This window comes from Primulina huaijiensis, chromosome 11 (assembly GCF_012295235.1).
Source record: "Primulina huaijiensis isolate GDHJ02 chromosome 11, ASM1229523v2, whole genome shotgun sequence".
NCBI lineage: Eukaryota > Viridiplantae > Streptophyta > Magnoliopsida > Lamiales > Gesneriaceae > Primulina > Primulina huaijiensis.
Window position 1 is genome coordinate 14,349,549 of NC_133316.1, and position 21,279 is coordinate 14,370,827.

The 21,279-nt window shown below is 34.8% G+C and overlaps 1 protein-coding gene across 1 annotated transcript; it reads right to left on the reverse strand.

Moving 5' to 3' along the window:
- Positions 1–10,783: 10,783 nt before the first annotated feature.
- LOC140988135 (disease resistance protein RGA2-like) lies at positions 10,784–14,175 on the reverse strand. The gene has a single exon (XM_073457089.1). The coding sequence runs from the start codon at positions 14,052–14,054 to the stop codon at positions 10,941–10,943; it is 3,114 nt and encodes a 1,037-aa protein (XP_073313190.1). The 5' UTR covers positions 14,055–14,175; the 3' UTR covers positions 10,784–10,940.
- Positions 14,176–21,279: the final 7,104 nt, after the last annotated feature.

Here is a 21,279-nt window from a genome sequence, read left to right on the forward strand (position 1 = left end):
GTTCTATGGGAAGGAAAAAACTTTTTGAGAAATTTTTGTTGCATTTCTTCCCATGATCTTATTGAGCTTGATCTCAAATTTTGTAGCCATGTTTTAGCTTTATCTTTTAAAGAAAAAGGGAAAAGCTTTAATCGAACTATATCCATGCTACAATTTTGATCATTATAAGTGTTACAAACTTCCTCAAATTCTCTTAGATGTAAATATGGATTTTCAGAATCTAAGCCTTGAAAATTTGGTAAAAGTTGAATAACTTGAGGTTTAAAGTTGAAATTAGATGCATCGAGAGGAAAAACTAAACAAGATGGGGCACTAGTTCTAATAGGGTTCATATGATGCCTAATTGTTCTTAATTGATCATGTTCTTGATTTTTATTATTGTTGCTATTATTATTGTTATCATTATCTTGATTATTTGAATTATCATCCATGTTTAAATTATTTTCAGATACTCGAATAAGTCTACCACTTTTTTTCGACTCCAAATACTCATACAAAAAAAAAGCAACACAATACTTATAAATAAAACATAATTAACAAATATAAACTTAATTTATACCTCCCCGGCAACGGCGCCAAAAACTTGCTACTACTTAAATTATAATTCACCCAAGTGTAAGTTGTCGGCAAGCAATATATTTCGTAAGTACGAGATCGATCCACAGAGAGGTTATTATAAGTTTAAATTTATTAATTCATAGATTACCAAATGCAAGAACGAAGTTTAGAAATTATAAATTTTTGTCAAGGCTAGAGGATTTATTCTTGGTTTATGCAATATTGTTTAACTAAAAGTGTAATATCCCAACCTTTATCATGTTAATCTTTATGGTTTAGTATTGTCATGATCATGTTTTATGATTTAATGGTTGAGATTATATAAATGGTTATTGTTTATGGTGTTGTTTATTGACATGGGATTAGAATGGTTATGGTTATGCGTATTGGAATAGTTGTTGGAGTTATGTTATATAATTGTGATTGGGAATGGTAATGAATTAGTAAAATAGAAAGTTGATCTTGAGCCAACTAGGAAATGGAAGTGCAGAAACGGTATGAAAAATGTGGCAGTAGTTGTGGTTTTTAGTCGAATGTTTTGTATATTAATCCAATTGATGTGAGACTACTTCCATTAGAAAGATAATATATAAGGCTATAACTTTCATGTTTTGAGTTTTGTTCAAATCAGTAAGGAAGACGAGCCAAAAGTGGCCCGAAATGTGTCGTGTGTTTCGTTGTTCCTGCACTGACACATGTTGGGAGAATGGGCATAACGTTTTACTCAGACCTCTAAATGACCTGAAACCAGTGGGAGATTCAAGAAAACACATAGGGCTACAACTTTCATGTTGACCACTTTTGCTAATTCGGAAGAAAAAGTGCAGTTTTGGCCCTTGGACAGAGGGTACACGGACCTGTACACGGACCCCTACACGGGGTCCGGGTCCTGCCAAGAAAAATGAGTGATTTCCAGTGTGTACACGGACCTCTACACGGAGGTGGTCACGGGTTCCGTGTCTATGACATAGAAAACACGTTTTTGAGGGAATGAAGGCTTATATATATCATTTATAGATGCTTCTACTATATTTTTCTTTCCTCCATTAGTTTCCAACGGTTCAAGCTTCTCTTCTCCCTCAAATTTTCTCTCCAATATTTCTCCACTTCAAGGTCAAGGATTTTAGTGAATTTCTTAACTTCTCCTACTAAGTTTCTAAGCTTCAAGGTAAGGGTTCTATCGTTTGAGCTTAGAAAGGTTTGAAGTAATAAAGGTTTAAGTTGAATTTATTGATTTCTATGGTTATTGGTGATGATTGTTGGTTGTTATTATGTATTGTGTTGTAGGAATTCATTCAAACAGCATCATAGCAACCAAAGTGATTGTGGGTTGTAAGTAGAAGCTTCCTTTCAAGTGCTCACATGATATATATGTATATAAGTCATGTTTATTGATGTCTAGCTCCTTCCATTGTTAGATTATTGATGTATGTATTGTTATTTGTTCATTGTGCCAAAAATATCATTGAATTCATTGATAAGGAGCTAGTACTTTATTGTTGCCTACCAAGTATTTGGTAAAATGCCCAAATGAAGTTCCCTATGATTAAAGCCAAGGAATGATAGTAATTCATGCATGTCATTGGCCAATCACATGATTATGAAGTATCTCTCACAGTTTTGATATTTATATCAAAGAGATACTTGCCACAGGTCACAGGTCACAGCACTATCATTTCCTTCCTTTAATTCATGACATGATACCCTTTAAATTGATTTGAGACTTATGATTCATTCTTCATTGTCATTGCCAAAAACGCCATTGCCATAGCCATGTTTTAAGCCAAAGCTATATGTATGTAATTGCTACGTACAGCTTTCTATTTACTGAGTTTATTCTCATTACAGTTAATGTCATGTGATGCAGGTGATAAAAAGGACTGAAATGGATTGTTCGAGGCGGGAGAAGTCATGTAAAATGCCATGGAAAAGACTTTTTGGTTATGTCACTTTAAATTGTGGTGGAGTGAACATATGTAAAGCTTTAAAATATCATGTATTTTGGTAATGAATGATGGGAAAATTTTGTATTGGCTTTTGATTATGTATATGTTGTGACTAGTAATGTTGCTAGATTTAAAAAAAATGGTTATAATGTAAATGCTATTTAGTACTTTTCCTTTTAAATGAAATGCTTCCGCGTACGTTATTTTTATTAAATGTTATTGTCATGGGAGTGGGTTGTTTCAAAAAGTAAAACAAAGGAAACCACCATAAATAATGGTTCCAAGAAAATTAAATATTTAAACACAAACCTAATATAATATAGTTCCCACTATAAAAAATACCGAATTCACCGATATTTTATATATGGTACCTATGATTATATATATAACTATATAAATGTATAACTGCATAAAGTAAATGTTAAATTAAATCATTATATTTCATTTAGAACAACCGGCAGAGCCACGTTATTACCTAAATGAAATATATGATTTAATAAGTTAGTTGCGAGAAAGTAAAAGTTAGTTGTAGAAAATAAAAGTTAGTTGCTATAAAGTAAAAATAAGTTGCAGAAAGTAAAAGTTAGTTGTGATAAAGTAAAAGTTAGTTGNTATATGTAATATTACAATAATAATTGATGAAATATTTATTGAATCAAAATTAAACAACAAATCAAGATAACTACTTCAATGGTATCAAGCATTTGATGTAAATTGATAACAACAAATAATTCATTTTTATACCTACAATAAAAAGAAATAAGCAAAATGAAAAAAAAATAAAGAAAGAATATACAAAATATAAACAATCTTACTTCACCTAGAATTCATCCTCTTCACCTTGACATAATATATTTAGCTTTCCATGAGCTTACTTTTGATCAACACTAAAAACATCACTAATAATTGAGAAAATGAAAAATATATTGGAACTTAGAACTTTTATACACACTCACACTATATTTTACAATGAGATAGAATGATTCTCAAGCTAGCACCTGGCCTCTATTTATAGGCCAAATGGAAGAAAGGGTCAAAAAATTTATTAATGCCATGTAGTTGTAATAGTAGTCTTTGTCTCCTCCAACTTCAATTTCATGTCCCTTCTTTCAATGCTTTGTTCCAGGACTTTAATCACTGAATTTGACTCCTCTCAAAACAGCAAACATGTGGGGAATTGTCTGTAGATGAATTTGGCCACTTGGTTCACCTCGTTTGGTTAAATATTGAAATAGTTATGATTTTTTTACTATATACTGGTCATTGTGAAAGTAAATTTGTCCTTCTTTTGATATTTTCACAATTTGATCATCTTAACAAATGTTTTAGGCAATCATGTCTTCTGTAAAGTTGTAGATAATTTTTCAAGGATTCCAAACATGTTTGAATCACCTCCATTTGAATTTTATAGCTTGAGTTATCATTATTTTATCAACACGTAGAAAACCTGAAAAAAAAACATATTTAGTAAGATATTTAAATATAAACAAACAATACTAAAATTACATAATTTTAATGAAACTTAAATTTTAAAATATAAATTTTAATATATAATAAATTATTAATTTTAAGTTTCATCATATACAAAGCCAAGCTTTGAATTTGAGATAGAAACTTAATTAGTTGTATTAAACCTCAAGATAATCTTGTTCATAGTGTTTTACAATATATATATAATAAAAATACAACAAAATCGTAATCTAAGGTTTCCATACATGAAATCTACAGGCGCCGCGCTACGGTGCTGGTCAAGTAGCTCCTAGGCGCTGAAGCTACGACAGAAGTAGCGCCTAGGTGCTTGTATGTAGTGCCTAGGCGCTACAGCTTCGGCTATTGTGGCACCTAAGAGATAGACATCTCTTCCTAGTGCTGCGGCGCTTCTTCCTTGACGCTGTGACGCTAGTCCATCCACATTGCTCCACAGGTAATAACATTTATATGGCCTCCAAGGTCACTCTCATGTATCACGACTCCTTTGAGACTTGGAACTTTGCTTGCAAGCTCTTCTCAATCACTTCTGAGTCCATGAATTGATTCCTTTAATCTCCTTCCAACCATTAGCCCGCTACGCCTTATCATATTCATATCAAGTGATCTCGAATTTGAGACTCATGAGGTATAAATCATCCGATAATTTTTTTTAGAAAAAAGTGGAAATAGATGACTTGATGAGCTTGAAGCATGCATGCCCTTCGTTGGGCTTAAGATTTGTAACTGAGCCTAAGAGCTAATTGACCTTTATTGAGCTAAACTTAATTTTGTATTATTACTCATTAGTGTCACAAAATATAATTATTGGGATAAAATAATTTATTATAACTATTTGGTTTTTTAAGCTGGGGAAGGGTCCCAAACATTTGATAAAGTAAATTATCGTTTGCAATTATGCAATTTTCGTGCTTTATTATATACTAGAATGTNTAAAAGGTATGCTATGCTATTTCTTTTTGAAGTAATAAGGTATGGTATTGATTATTATGTACGATATGACTTTACTCATTATGCAAGTTTTGTCGTGGATGGGACCCCCATCTCACGTATATATTTGATTGATGATGATAAAAGAGCAAGCGATGATGTGATCACGTGAGGCTCCGAAAAAAGATAGTAAACCAAATTATTTTGCATCCATACTCTAATGTATGATTCATATGACAAAAATAAAGCACACGTTATACGGTATGAATTAAGTAATATTTGTTGGATTTACTGGATTCAGGTGAAAAAAATGACCAAAACAAAATAAAAAAATCTAAGTTGGTGGATGAAAACCAAACTTTGACAAGTTATAAGACTAAAACCCAAAAATACCAACTTACATTACTAAAATTACAAATTTTCTTGTGAAAGTTAAATCTAACGTCTAAGTTAAATCATGTGAATTTAAGTTTGAAATTGGATTATATGTTAATATCGGATTATTTGAGGATATTGTAGAGCCAATTCTAATCCACATCGCAGATCCATATTGAATTTTGCTTTATAGAAATTTTTTTTTCGAGTCAACACAATATAAAACCTCAAAGGTCTTTCTTTACAACCAGTAAGCCACATACAACCAAGTTGAATTGAGCTCAACATCATTGGCCATCAAATATTTTACCTTTTCATCATCATCACTAGAACCGCTTGAATCCTCATATTGGGATGGCTCATAATCAGATTCAGCCCACTTGGTCTTGCTTTCCTCGGCCACCAACACCTTCTGGTCATGTTTCTTCTTAAAGGATTTCTTCTCGTCTTTGGATCTCACCTTGTTATCAAAATATCTCTTGCCCTTCTCAGATGACCTCCAGTCATCCTTCTTCGGTTTAGGGCAATTAGCAATAAAGTGACCAATTTTGACACAATTTGAAACCGGCATTGGAGTCATCAGTTGACTCCCTCTTTTAGTATGGTCATCTGTTGGAATTTTGGAAATTTCCTTGGTTCTTCCTTAAGAACTTGCCAAATTTCTTCACAAATACTGACATAGCATCACTGCTCAATTGCTCGGCTGACTTCTCACTTAAAATTGATGATTCCAGTTTCACTGCAGTTAAGGCCTTGGTTAGCTGAGAGGTAGACTGATCTTTCTCTCTAATTTTCAACTTTAATTCATAAGATTTTAAGTCCGAAAACAGATCATGTAATTCCAGTTTGTTCAAATATTTTGATTCCCTCATTGCCTTAGAGTGGGATAAACCACGCATCACCTTCAAATTAACTTCTCGATTGCCATACACTTTTCCAAGTGCACTGAGTTCGATTATGATTCCACTAAATAGTTCATCGAAATCAGACATTGATTCGCCTTGTTTCATCTTGATGCTATCAAACTTTTGAATGGCCACATAAATCTTATTTTATTTGGTTTTCTCATTGCCTTCACATAATTGAATCAGTTTCTCCCAAATCTCTTGGGCAATTTTTCCCATCTTGATCTTACTAAATGTATTTTTATCAAGAGTCTTGTATAGAATGTCATTAGCCATATTATCCAATTGGTTTTCTTCTTATCATCATTGGTCCATTCCTTTCTTGATTTTTCAACCACTTGAGGAGCACCGCCAATGACAACTATTGAAGTATTGTCTTTGGTAATTATCAGTGGTTCAAATGTGATTACGAACCACATATCATCATCCTGTGCAATTAAATGAGCATGCATCCTGATTTTTCAATCATCAAAGTCTTCTTTTGAGGATATTGATAGAAATGTTCAAAGTCGAGGAAAAGCATCGCTCTGATACCACTTGATAGGATCGAATGAGTGTTTAGAAGGGGAGTTTGAATAAACACTTAGAGAATAGCTCTTTAAAAAAATAAATTCAATTGGGTTGGCAACTGAATTGGTTATTCTCAAATGTCAATGTCAGTCGACCAACAATAATAATTGCGAAAATATATCAACTGACATATTAGAACAATTCAAATAATGGTTAAATCAATGAGGTAGACTGAATTATAAATAATAAGTAAAAGAGGCGCAAGTTTTTTCTGGATGTTCGGAAACTTAAATACTCATATGTCACATCTTCTTGCTTGCGGAAGGATTCAACTAGAAGACTTTGGAAGTTACAACACCTTGCAAAATCTCGGTTCAGTTTGGATTAAACACTGTCAAACTGAAACTACTAGTATACCTCGACTGGATGTACAACTGCGTACAAAATCTGTTTACAAATGTAATTAAATTACAATCAAAAAATCCTAGCACTTTAGTGATCCGTAACGCTAAGATACAATCAATATAAGTGTGCTCGACTGAATCAGTTTGCTCTGAAAGCTTGAGTACTTGCATACGAGTGTCTGTAAAAATATTAGGAATTTTATAGTGCTTTCATCGACTGATCTTGGTCTCTATTTATAGGCTTCAGACTGCAATGATCACAAACTTTGAAATAGATCCGTTCCGTAAAAGATAGTTGTTGCTTTGTCCTTTGTCCACGTCAACATTATCTGACAAAAGTACACTTGGTAGTGCGTTTGGATTTCTGCGACGGTTATGTAAGGAGAAACTTATTCAAAATATCATTTTAGCTCTTGAACAATCGGACTTATATCAGTTTAGTGGTTTAGTTTAGTGGAGTTCATTTTTACCTTAGTCTTTATTTAACACCAAAACATTAATTGGTCCAACAGTGTCTCACCTGCATTAACCACCATTCTGGGGAATGCCGTAGGAAGTCTGGTGCGTGTTTCAATTGTGGGAAGTTGAGACATCTAATTGTTGATTGTCCCCAAAAGTTAAAGAGACAGACAAGGTCAAACGCTGATGCTACCCCCAACAATCCAAAGGATAATAAGCTCAATGCTCTTGTGTTTGCCATAACTCAAGAAGATGCAGACGACGCAAATGATGTCTTGGCAGGTACCTTTATAATCAATGAAATGTCAGTTTATGTATTCTTTGATTGTGGTGCCACTCATTCATTTATATCTAAGAGGTTCACTAAGAAGTTAGGCTTACACCTGAGATACTTGTTGAACCCTTTAGAGTAGCAACCCCCACTAGTAAGAAAAATGAAACACATAGGGTGCACTGAAACTGTGAAGTCTGTATCAATAAGCACTTATTTCAAGTTGAATTAAACATGGTGTAGTTCGAAGCCATTCTAGGAATGAATTGGTTAGCAAAGAATCATGCATGAGTAGATTGTCGCATGGAGAATGTCAAACTACGGACTCCAAACCAATAAGAAGTCGTTTACCATGGCAAAGTCAAGGAACATAAATCCCTCTTATCTACTTCTCAGACTTGGAAGTCGTGAAAAGCATAGAAAAAGTTTACCTAGCTATGATAAGCGAGGTAAAGGAAGAAACTATACTTGAATTAGAAGAGATTCCGATAGTACAAGATTTTCCGAACGTATTTACTGAAGAACTCCCTGAATCAATTCTCGACCGTAAAGTGGAATTCGAGATATATTTGATACCAAGTGCTGCTCTAATCTCAAAAGCACCATACTGAATGGCTGTAGTAGAATTGAAAGAACTAAAGAACAACTCCAAGAATTGTTGGATAAGAAGTAAATCCGGTCAAGTGTGTCTCCGTGAAGATCCCCGGTCTTATTTGTAAAGAAGAAAGATGAAATTATGAGATTGTGTATCGACTACCGAGAGCTCTACTCAAAGGAGCTACGGTCTTTTCCAAGCTCGATCTAAGGTAATGCTATCAACAATTGAAGGCAAGGGCATAATGAATTTCAAGATAAAGGACTTTATAGATAAGCATATGAAGATAGAATATTTACAAGATAATGAGATCATAATCTATGTTTATCCACAACCAAAATTCAAAAATTAAGATAGCAATCTATCATGAATTCGAAATTTGAAAGGAGGATAGAGATGGAGTTCAAACCCATATCAAATACTGCAGCAACTCCTATAAATAGGGCATCACCCCATTCGAAAATCACATCATTCTCAAACAAGAAATACTGAAATTTTGAGAGCCACCTTGTGCAAGATTTTGAAGTTTTGATTGATGTGCCACTGCAGTCATCGAAGTGTTGTCCATGTTCGGAAAACTATTTCCATTGTTTGAATGTTCAGAATCAATTCTCCACTATTAAGAATACGATGTCGTATGTGCTGACTAACATATCCAAAATTCAGCAAAATTCAATATTTAGGTTTTTGTATACGACCTATGCAAGAAACCTATACAGATCCTAAGCAAGAATTCGCAGACCTACGGTTTTTGTCCTTAAACCTATTCAAAATGAAACAAAATACGATCTCCATCGTTCACAATTTATTTCACTTACTTGTAAAAATACTACCTAAGTTTAAGCTCGATCCAACGGTTCAATAAGTCACAAACATTATTGTAAAGTGACTAATTTTTTGGAAGACGAATTCCAACTCGTTCCTTCAAAGTTTTAGTCAAGAAGCAAGGTAAGTGAGTCTTTGTATATAGTTTGGCACACTTGTCCTTAGTAAGTGGGCTTGTTTTAAAAGTATGTATTCGAGTATGGCTTTATTCGTTTTTGAAATTTCGGTCAAGCACCGTTGTTCTGCTTCTACAATCATCTTGATACGATTATTATACGTTTTGACATTGTGATGATTCAACTGGATATAGGTAGGAATCCCAACATATAATAATTTTATGACCCCCTTACACATAGTAATTGTAACCGTTATATGGCATCGCCCTCTTAAATAAGTAAAAATTAGGGACTGCTATCAGTAAACCATGGAAATGAGAGGAATCTCAATGCTTAAGCCGAATTATGCTTATGTTATGCTTATGATATATGCTATACAAATTATGTTATGCATGATATGCTGTTTCTTTCGAAAATCATGCATGTTTGTTATATATGTGCTTTAACGATCTCCTGCTTGCTGAGTATTTTTCAAAATAATCACCCATTATTCTATCATCCCCAAATAAGTTCGGAGAGCAAATAGAGGAAGATGAACAAGATTTGTTTTGGGGATGGTGATAGATGACTCAAGAAGTTTAATTTAGTTTATGTTCTTTTTTAAATTAGTTTCATTTAAAGTTGTAAACATTTCCACATATTTTTATTATTTTAAGAATTTAAGTTGTAAAAATGATTTTTATTGTATTTATATTATAAAATGGTTTTTGGTTAAATTACGTACTACGATACTTATTGTTTTCGAATTTTATTTGAAAACAACGTCGATGTCACTGGCTCTGGATGCGGGGTGTTACAATCTCGCTCTGAATCCTTATGCCCTAATTTAAGGGTTTTGTCCACCAATCAAATTTAAAACTAAAAGTTTAAATGTTTTTGAAACTGAATATTATAATTCACAATTGAATCGATTAGTTAATGTTGCTAGCTTTCGAAAAGCTTATAAAAGAACAAAAAATATAATTGAATGTAAAGTCAACTAAAGAAAAACTTTGCAGATCTATAGATGAGCATGTGATTTAAAAACTACGCATTAAGTATTCAATTTTAATGGATTTTCATTAAGGATTTTAAATCCAAATCTATCAAAATTTTTCATCGAAATATATTAATGGAATCACTTAAAATTTCGGACAACAATAGGATTTTTTTATTGGAGAATGAGATTGTTACAATTGAGTTTCAAACTCGAGATATCATCCCCAATATAGAATATTGGTGTCAAATGAACTAAAGTAATTGATAACAACAATAACCTATATAAAATTTTAGACATAAAAAATCAACCATTTATATAACAACAACAATAATATATATTTATATTTAATGATAACGGCAACAAAAACAAATCCGAGATGATTTATACTGATAGTGGACAATATCATATCATTATGGAGATATACATGTAAGCGTGTTCTATCGTACAACAAATAGTATCAGAGTCATGGTGTCTATATCGAGGTATATGGGTGGAATCCTCATATACTCATATGAAGTAGGTGAGGGTTCATAATAAAATCCGTTATAAACTCTAGAGGTGGGTGGTGTTCTCGATATTTCATGTAAGACGTGCGCCCCATCGCTGTCCACCATATGGCAATGACGTCGAGTTACCACAGTCATAATGACTAAATGTTGACAATGACTGAAGATTACCGGTGCCATCTGGCAATGACGTCAAGTTAACACAACCAGAAAGATCAAATGTTGACAATGACCGAAGATTCCCGATCCAGTCAGGTAAGGAACATAATCCTGAACAAGACACTATCCTCAACGTTCTAAGGGCACTCAATTGTTGAATGCTCTCTGGAAAACACTTGAGCTCTGGACATTCGCTTATTACCAATTCATCAAGGCTAGTGACGACTCTTTGTAGCGGCCCAGATAATGGATCCACTTTCTCGCAACATATGAATGACAATGATCTCAGGGAAGGCATGTTTCCCAAAATAGCTGCCGGAAATAATCTAAGACTATCACACTCATAGAATCGTAATTCCTCTAGAGAATTGAAAAACTTGAGTACTTCCGGTGGATATTCAAGAACTTGTAGAAAAGGCAACCCGATCAATTTGGGGCATCTGTCTATGACTAGGTATTTTAAGCGAAGAAAACTCTCATGTGAATTTGGTATAATCCATTCCTCCAAGTTAGGCATTTCCGATAAACTGAGCTTTGTCAATGCAACAAATGAACTTTTTCCGTCACCACAAAATTCACCACCCAATCTTTTTATAGAATCCAAAGTAACAAGTTTAAGAACCTTCAGAGCGGGCAGTTTCCCGAGGGGTGGAAGGTGTTCACATTTTTCACAGATTTCCAAAGTGATTTCACGTAGATTAATAAAAGTTGGAGAAGATATCCAATTTGGGAACCTCGAACCTTGATATGACGAAATGCAGATCTGCTCTAGATTATGATGGGGTTGGATATCCTCCAGAGTTACTTCAAAATGTTCCATGGAGATCTTGTTTGCGCTACTTGTCCAAGATAAATTCAAAGATACCAGGTTCCGCTTCGTAATCATGTTGGCAGCTTTGACGTCTTCTAAGTTTCTCACATTTTCAAGTCCTCTCATGCTCAACTCCCCTCCAAGATTTAATTCCTTCAGCTGGCTGATTTGGTGTGCTGAGTCTTCACCCACAATGAAAATGCTTAGTCTTTGCAGGGAAGTTAACTCTCCGATTCCAGGTGGTGTGCAGAGAAGTGAATCATGGTTTTCAATTTCCACGAACCAAAGATTTTTCATGTATTTCAAACCTTCAGGCAACTTGCGAAGCCAATATGTTTTTGTAAGTTTCAAGGTCTGCAGCTTGTGGAGACGAGTAATGGATTCAGGAAGCGTCGTGAGCTCACTGCATGACATTGAAAGGAACCTAAGATGTTCCCATTTGTGAACAAACTTTAGTAATTCCTTTGCCGTGCAAAATCTCATGTCCAACACTCTTAAATGTTGTTGGTTTGAGAGAAAGGAGAACAAAAATTTTAAAGAAATTGAATAAGCCAGTTGAATAAGCGAGTGCAAAGTATCCACGTTCAGTGGTTGGGGCTTATCCTTTTTCATTTCAATCGTCTCAAGTGATTCGAAGTCACCTGACAAGTGACGAAGTCTCGGCGGAATTTTCTGCACATTGCCATCAACCAAGCTATAAGTTTCTTGTCTCATGACCAACTCTGCCAAATCATGCATTAGATCATGCATTTTACATCTCATTTTCCCTATCTGGTGTTTCTCGACATCTTGCAAAAAGGATCTCCAAACCAAGTCTTTGAAGATGAACTGGCCAATGAGATACAAGTCCTTTTGGCCTTCTTCGTGAAGGTAGCCATTTGCCATCCATAGTTGTATTAGCTCGTCCCTATCCATCCAACAATCCTTGGGAAATACGCAACAATAAGAGAAACACTGCCTCAATTGTGGAGATAAATTGTCATAACTCAACATCAATACAGGAAAGATGTCGTTTCCATGATCCGGTAGATTCCATGTTTCACTTTCTTTAACTGCCAACCATGCGCTTTCGTGGCTTTTAAATCGCATGAAGCTCCCTAGAGCCTTTATTGCCAAAGGCACACCACCACATTTCTTCACTATCTCCCCACCGATTCCAACTAAGTTTTCATCTTCTGTTCCACGTGCAAATGCTCTTCTCTTGAATAAAGACCAAGAATCGGCATCTGATAAATAGCCAATTCGGTGTGACATGGTTTCATCTGTAGCCATTGTTCGAGCAATTTTTTCATTTCGAGTTGTTACCATAACCCCACTGCCTTTTGACCCACATCTTAATGCTTCTTTAAGAGGATCCCACAGACTTTGGTTTTCATTCCAAACATCATCCATAACTAGTAAAAACTTCTTCCCCCTCAACTTTTCTTGAAGAAGACACAGCAATGGATCCAACTCAGTGACACCACATCCACCTCGTTGTACAGATTCTAAAATTGCTTTAATCAGCCTCGGCAAGCTGAAATCGACCGAGACACAAACCCAGATTCGCAATTCAAAATGCCTCTCCACCCTTCCATCATTATAGACCAGTTGGGCAAGCGTCGTTTTCCCGATGCCTCCCATTCCCCACACAGCACAGACAGAAAGATCATCTTGATCAGCCATGTCACGGAGCAGTTTCTGGACTAACATTTCCCTCTCCTCATCTCTTCCGAAAATCTCCGACTCGTTCACCAATGAACTAGTTTGTCGGCTCTCTACAACTCCAACTTGATTATTCATAACACCCTCCCTCAAGTCGAACTTATGTCTCTCATCCTCTAAATCATTTAATCTTCCCCATATATCTTTCACTCTTCTTGCTATTTCAACACGAAATAACAACGAGTTTCTTTTCGAGAAAAACGAAGTTAGATGTCCGTGCTTACCTCTTTCGGAATTAAATCTCCGTCTGAGGTCTTTGGTAGAGATCAGGTCCAGTACGTCCTCAGCATCATAGGCAATATCCTTGAGTTTTAGCAACCAATTCTGCAGCACCAAATTGTTTCTTTGCTTGCCTTCAGCATCTTGAAGCACAAGTTGGATTGTGCTAAATACACTTTCAAGCCTCCTGAGATCATCCTCTATGCCCCAAAAGAGCCCAACACCTCGCAGCAATGCTTTGTTCAAATTTCCAATTAATGTTTGCATAAGGGCCGAAACAAGTGCTTCTGCCATATTTCAAAAGCACAAGATTTTCAAATGGAAAATTTCTTGCAAAAAAGTGAATTGAAAACAGTATAGATTGAGATTTAAAGACGAATAGTTGAAAAAGTTTTTTATTTTTTATCACGGCTCCACATGAACGTGTGATAAGAATTTTCATATGAATCAATCAAGGACATGATCAAAATCCAAAAAAAAAAATGAAAAATATTATTGAGAAATTGAAAAATTATGATGAAAAGTTATATATTTGTTTTACATATTTTATACAAAAAATATGAAATAGATTCAAAAAGTATATATTTTTTAACAAAGAAATGTATGAAAACGTAATTATTTTATTTTCAATTTCACATGAAAAGATATCATAGTCAAGTGTATTTTAAATACATAAATTCAATGTACTGTACATGAATTTGTTTTCTTTGATGATTAAAGTTTATTGCATCTTTTCAGCAATTATATTCATTTTTTTTAATCTTAAAAGTCTTGTGATGTTCATATTATATATTAAATGAATAATAAAGCGAAACTGATAAGTCTTCAGTCTTCACCTACTCTCTTTTTTTTTTTTTTTTGAGCATGAAAACTCCTCTTTATTCTAGTAAATAAATATTAATTAGCAGTACCACATTATATATTTGCTGAAATATTGTATTTTGAAATGCATAATGTTATAACTATTTAAAAAATACATTGTAATAATTTATTTCAATATAATTTCAAGCTTATGACATTGTGGGCCCCGGATTTTAAGCATGAGTTTGAAGATGGTTAATTGAAATTTATGAATCCATCGACGCTTCGATTGGCCGACAGCGACATTGTTGGGTTTATCGAGATTAATGTTCAATAATGTCACAAGAAGACAAGTTAATTAAAGTCATTTGAAATTTCAAATTCGTATTTTAAACTATTTAGCTTTGGCTTTTAATTGTTAATTCATTCCTCGCAATTAGCTAGTGGATTTCAAATTCGTATTTTATGCCATTGTTTGAAATTTCTCATTTAAATTACTTGTTCAATACAATCTTCCAATTCAAACGAAACTTGAAACAAAAAAGAAATCCTACTCAATTTCAAATATGTTGCTAAACCCCGTCATTCGAAAAGTCACCCATATATTCATATTTTATATATTTGTTTTATAACCTCTCGACGTTTTTTCTTCTCTAATTATTCAAAGACATTTATACCCAGTGTGAAAATTCCCTTCTCTTCTATTAACATTTGGAATGAATTAATAGAGATATGAATACCCTATACTAATTGTTTGGGGTCATGTTGTAATTTTCGAATTACCTAAAACACCTTTCTCCCTCCCAAAGCATATGCATTTGTCTAGTATATTTGTTACACACGCAACGTTTGTGCATATGTGGCTAGTATAATTAATCTATTGAAAATTATATTCTATTTTACTCGGCTAAAGAGCTTCGTATGAATAGCTAACTAATATCGAGTAAAAGAGTTAGAGAATCATTAAAGAGCTGGAATTTTTTAAAAAAAACAAATTGGCCACATTCGATTCACATGTTTTTTCCATTAAAATTCGGAACAAAAAGATTCAAAAATCCATCATTTAGGGATCTTTTTGATATATCACAAAAAAGAAAAAGAAAAAATAAGAACAAATCTAAATGTTGTTCGACCAAAACAATAGAAACTAAAACTATAATTATCCCGTGTATAGATTTTACCAGAAAACTTTTGGTTTTAGTAGATGATATTTGGTGTTTGATGTAGCCAAATAAAATACTTACATGAATTAAGAATGTGATTGGATGGAAGAATTTCAAATTCATGGATTTCGATTATATTTTAATATTAACATTGAAATAATAAATCAAATGCTAAATCCGTACACTAATTATTTACACATTAGTTATATTATGTAGATTTGATTTCAAATGACCTCATTAATAAGTGGATTTGAAATACATCTTAATTAACATAATATACTGTACAAACATGCAAAAAAATGGACTTGAAGTTTACGATGTTCTTTTTCTAAACAGCAAATGTACATTTTAATATATTTGAAATCAATGAATTTGAAATCCTCTCATCCAAGTACAACCTAAGGGAATTTAGGGAAAAGCGAGAGCATTTGATCTGGGTGTGTCGACGTCGCATCTGCGAGAAAAAATTGGTGGATCATCACCCGCGTCACGAACAGAGAGTTAGAGGAGTTGGGATGTAATGCCCGAGTATTTTATGTTGATAATCTGAGATTAATACATATAGCTTGTTGTGATTATAGACGGACCTTCAGAGATTTGATTGAGTTTGCATGTGATATCGTATGTGCGAGGTCGGCAGAGAACCTCGCGCATATGCGCGAGAGAGATACGCGCATATGCGCGAGCTGTGCGGGAAGACTAGTGACGTGACAGTAGGTCTCGCGCATATGTGCGACGAGGGCGCGCGCATATGCGCGAGCAGGTGCACTTGACAACGCCAAGTACAGAGAATGTGGCGCATATGCGCCGAGTGAAGGCGCGCATATGCGCGAGGTGTCCAGTAGCCAAGATATCATTTCCAGAGAATGTCGCGCATGTGCGCCAATGTAGTGCGCGCATATGTGCGAACAGTTGATATAGCCAAGTGCCGAGACAGAATGTCTCTCGCATATGCGCCGAGGGAGGTCGCGCATATGCGCGAGACGTGCAACTCAAAGAGTTGTGCCACATATCTTCACCATGCAAGGGATATATAAAATTGTTACTTTTCCTTCATTTCATCGACAAAGAAGAGATAAATCCTCCAGAATTCCCTCAATGCTTCAAGTTAACTTGATTTTTCAAGATCCGTCTATCAAATTTTGAATCGGAACACAGTTCTGAGATCCTCTCGTCAACAGCTAAAAAAGAACGTAAGTTTTATTGATTTCTGATATGAATGGAAATTATGATATGGAAGGAATTGTGATTTGCGTATTATTATGTGTTCTGGGATTACTGGTAATCATAGAATCGAAAATAGATCAAAGAACGGACATCGTATGAAATTGTTCTTAGTTTTCAGATATTAGATGGAGCTTAATCAGATTTCTGAAATTAGAGCTTGTATTGGATATTGGTTATGATTGGTACTTGATATCTATTGCTGTTTGAGTTGACGGGGATATTGAGATTGTACAGTTATGGCGTCGAAACAGAATTAGATTGAGTCCTGATTATATCCAGTATTGGTTGAGTTGTATATTGATATTGTACTCCTCGATATTGTCATTGCCAGATTGAGTATTGACAAGCTTCGAATTCGAGACTTCGACTTCATCATATTGACAAAAAGAAAGGTATAAATCAATGTTGCACCGGGAGGATATAACTCGAGTTAGATCTGACTTGAGTTTCCTTAAATCACATAATAATTTTATTGCATTGATGTTTGCAAGTTATGAGATTGATATGCTTTGTCTATTGAGTTAAAGCAAAGCATGTATTGAGTCAAGGCGGAGGTGTCTAGTCAATGGCGAAGGTGCCAAGTCTTTGGCGGATATACCAAGACACTGGATGCTTGGTTTATATCGATGTTGCGTAGGAGCGGATCGGCTTCAATGTCATGGACTCGGGATCCCTAGATTAGAAATGAGTTGAGTCTGAGATGTTGAGTTACGAGTTTATTTACAGTTTTATATTGATTCATGTCTTTCAGATTATGATACATGCTATTGATATCTGTTGCATGCTTTTATATTGATTCATATGATTGTGTGTACACATTGTTTATACTGGGAATATTATTCTCACCGGAGTTATCCGGCTGTTGTTGTGTCTGTATGTGTGCATGACAACAGGTGGGACAGGATCAGGGTCAAGAAGAGGATGAGAGAACAAGATTAGCGTGGAGATTCGGACCCAGCAGTAGAATAGGTTTCATCACTTGATATGTAGTTGTTGAACCATAGTTTGATATGGATCTATGATGTACAAGAGTTGTACTTTTGACTTGTGATATGTATATCAGATTGATTACATTATGTTCCGCACAGTATTTTTAAAAAAAAAATTTTTAGACCCAATTGATTTAATTGATCCAATTTGTAGAGGCCTCTAAATTCGTACTTGAAAATTTACGGAAAAATTTAAAATTTTCTCTTTAACTAAATAAAGTTTGATATTCAAAATAGCAGCGGAAGTAAATGTTTATATGCAAAATAATAATTAAAAATAATCCAATCAACGGGAAAATGTTTGAGCCTAAAAATAGTAAATGCTGAAAATGAGGTCCTCTGATTCCACTACTGCCGACCCTCGGTGGCTCACTGGTCCCCGCCCTCGGTCCCGAACTCATCACTACCTACACAATCAAGTCTAGTGAGTCTTAAGACTCAACATGCATATATCGTAAATAACAAGTAATAATAATAAAATCGCATGCGAAGGAAAATATCGTGTCATTACTAATTGTAATATATATCGTACTGAACTGAAATCGTATCATGAATAATTAATATTACGTGCATAACTGAATTGAACTGAACTGAACTGAAAGTAGTAAGTGAAATGTTTGCCCCGCAGAGCCCTGTAATGAAATAGCTAGTAATAATTTTCTGTTGAGATTATGGTCTACGCAAGTGGCCCCTGAACTGAACTGACCGGTAACTGACGACTGGGACCGGTAACTGACGACCGGGTGAAATACTAATCGTCTGATCAGACTAATGCCACAGTTTACTGGGTGGCACAAAACTGAACTGACCTGTAACTGACGACCGGGTGAAGTAATAATCCCATGATAGTAAAGTGACCACAAGCAATATCGCATAAATCTCAAAATGAATATTTTGCACGTAATATAATCAAATAACGTAATTAAATATCTTGTATTTATTTTACCAAAGAGATTGGATCGTTCCCAGGCTCGCTGCAACTTTACATAATCATGAGTGACATGCAAATATTCTAACTTGACCAAAACTTCGTAATTGAATCCGAAAACGAGATAATCACGCCCAATGACTTAATATTTAATCATGACCTCATGCCAACCCGAACCAACACCGAACCATCATTTAGTCATGATTAGAATACTCCTAAAATAATGAAATAGTGCTCCTAAAATTACAGTACTCGAAATTTAGTGAATGGCGGCCAAAAACATGAAACGCTCTTTCGAGAGTCATTTTGGCACATTGAACCGTAAATTCTCGTACGACCTCTAAACTAATCCAAATTACAAAAGAACAAAAACACGGCCTTCTTAACTTGATGAGGTACTGTCCAGTCCAAGGCCATAGGCTAAAAGCCGACCAAGAACTCAAACGAGCCTCCGAACCGAAGCACCAAGTTGCTGTCCAGAAAATACAGCAGTAGCGCTTGCACTTGCATGCGTCGTTTCCAAGGCTAATGGCCATTGGGGCTTGAACCATCAACCAGAGCCTCTTCCCAACATCCTAAGGTGTGGTTTGAACCATGTCTAAGGGCCCTAGGCCAACCAAAATTCGAACAACCCTCGAACAACTCACACACACTCACCCGAGGACACTCCTTGCACGCGTGGGGTGTCTTGCTTGTTCTTGCTGTCATGTGTCATTCCAGTGGCCATTTGATTGACCATGGCATGATCTAGACATCATGAGGTATTGTATGAACCATGGCTAAGAGCTAAAAAGCCATCCAAGATCCATACAACCCCACAAAACCAAACACACACTCACACATGGAGAAAATGAAGGGGTCGAAGGGGCTTGTCTTGTTTTATTTGAAAACCGATGTAATCCATGGACCAAGCCTTGAAAGGCCGACTTGGTCTCGTCTTATACATAACAATGAGATGTTCTAACCATGGCTATAGCCCCTAGGGCAGCCAAGATCAGCAACATCACCCTTGACAACAAAACTGAAAAAAAAAATCGAACTCAAGATGACACTAGTTTCACGCTTGCGGATTGGAGAATCTAACTCACGGTTTTGGGACATGAACCCTTGATCAAACTTGACCATAACATACCCTAGGACATGACCATAAGCAGCCTTGGGTGCCTGGAAACCGAGCCAACCTCCTGAAACCACAAACAAGTCAAAACCGTGAAGTGCACAAGAGGTAAGCCGAAAATTCTGCACTGATTTTTTTATTCAAGTGAAACTTGCTGTGATTTTCGAAAATTTTCTGCATGATTCATGAATAAAAATATGGTTTAAAAACGTGTATATGACTTGATTGAAGAGCAAGGAATAATATAGACATGCCTTGTTTTGTTTTGAAAGAAAAACAAACGAAACGACGACGCTGCGCGGAGGAGACGGAGTGCACTTTTCTACCTTGTTTTCTCTCGATTTTTCCTCTCTATTTCTCTCAGATTTCTCATGGTTTTTACACTGAAATTTCCTCTGATTTTCTCTCAGGTTTCGATGAAGAGGAGGGGAAGGGAATGGCTAGATGAAAGGTGGGAATTTGCAAGATCAAAGGAAGAATAAATCTTGCTATCTATGAGTTTGTTAAAAGATTGATATCAAAAGATTTTTGGGGTGGATGAGGATGCATTTGGTCAATCATAATGTCTAGGTACAAGGGAGAAATAGTGCTTAATTAATTATTTGGTAGTGATTTAAAAGTGGGGAGAATATTTTCCTAGAAAAATATTTATAAGGAAGTGAATCAAGGAATGAGTTGCCAAATCTTTTGAGTCTATCAAGGGTGATGGCCGAAAATTTCAATCAAAATACGGTAGGAAAAAAAAAAGTGCTAAATTATTTAATTGTTGGTGATTTAAAAGTTGAGGGATTATCTACCTAGAAAAAGTTATGGTAAGATAATTAGAAGATAAATTGTCCAACTAATGAAATCTTTTAAAATTAGAGGAGGGCCGATTTTATTAAGTAAAATAGAGTAAGAAAATTGTTTAAATATTAATTATTGATGATTGAATGTGATAGAATTATCTCCCAAGAAAATGGATAAGGAAAGATATTAAATAATCGGATTGACAACTATTCTTAAATTAAATAGAGAGGGGGCCGAAAATCTTAAGTAAAATAAGGGAAAATATTTCTTAATTATTGAATTTTAAATCTCTAGTGTTTTATCTACCCATTAAATATTTTAGGGAATTAAGAAATTAATTATTGAACTTTATTTACTACTTATCTCAACTTATTTAGATAATTTCTTAAACATTCTTTTACATTAAATTCCCTTATTATTTAACTTAAATAAATTCTAGGAATATTTTTTAAATATTAAAATTATCTCTTTACTCCAACTCCAGTCCGGCTTCACTTAATTAACT

Excerpts from the sequence above, each read along its gene's own strand:
- LOC140988135 (XM_073457089.1), bottom strand. The coding sequence starts at position 14,054 with ATGGCAGAAGCACTTGTTTCGGCCCTTATGCAAACATTAATTGGAAAT.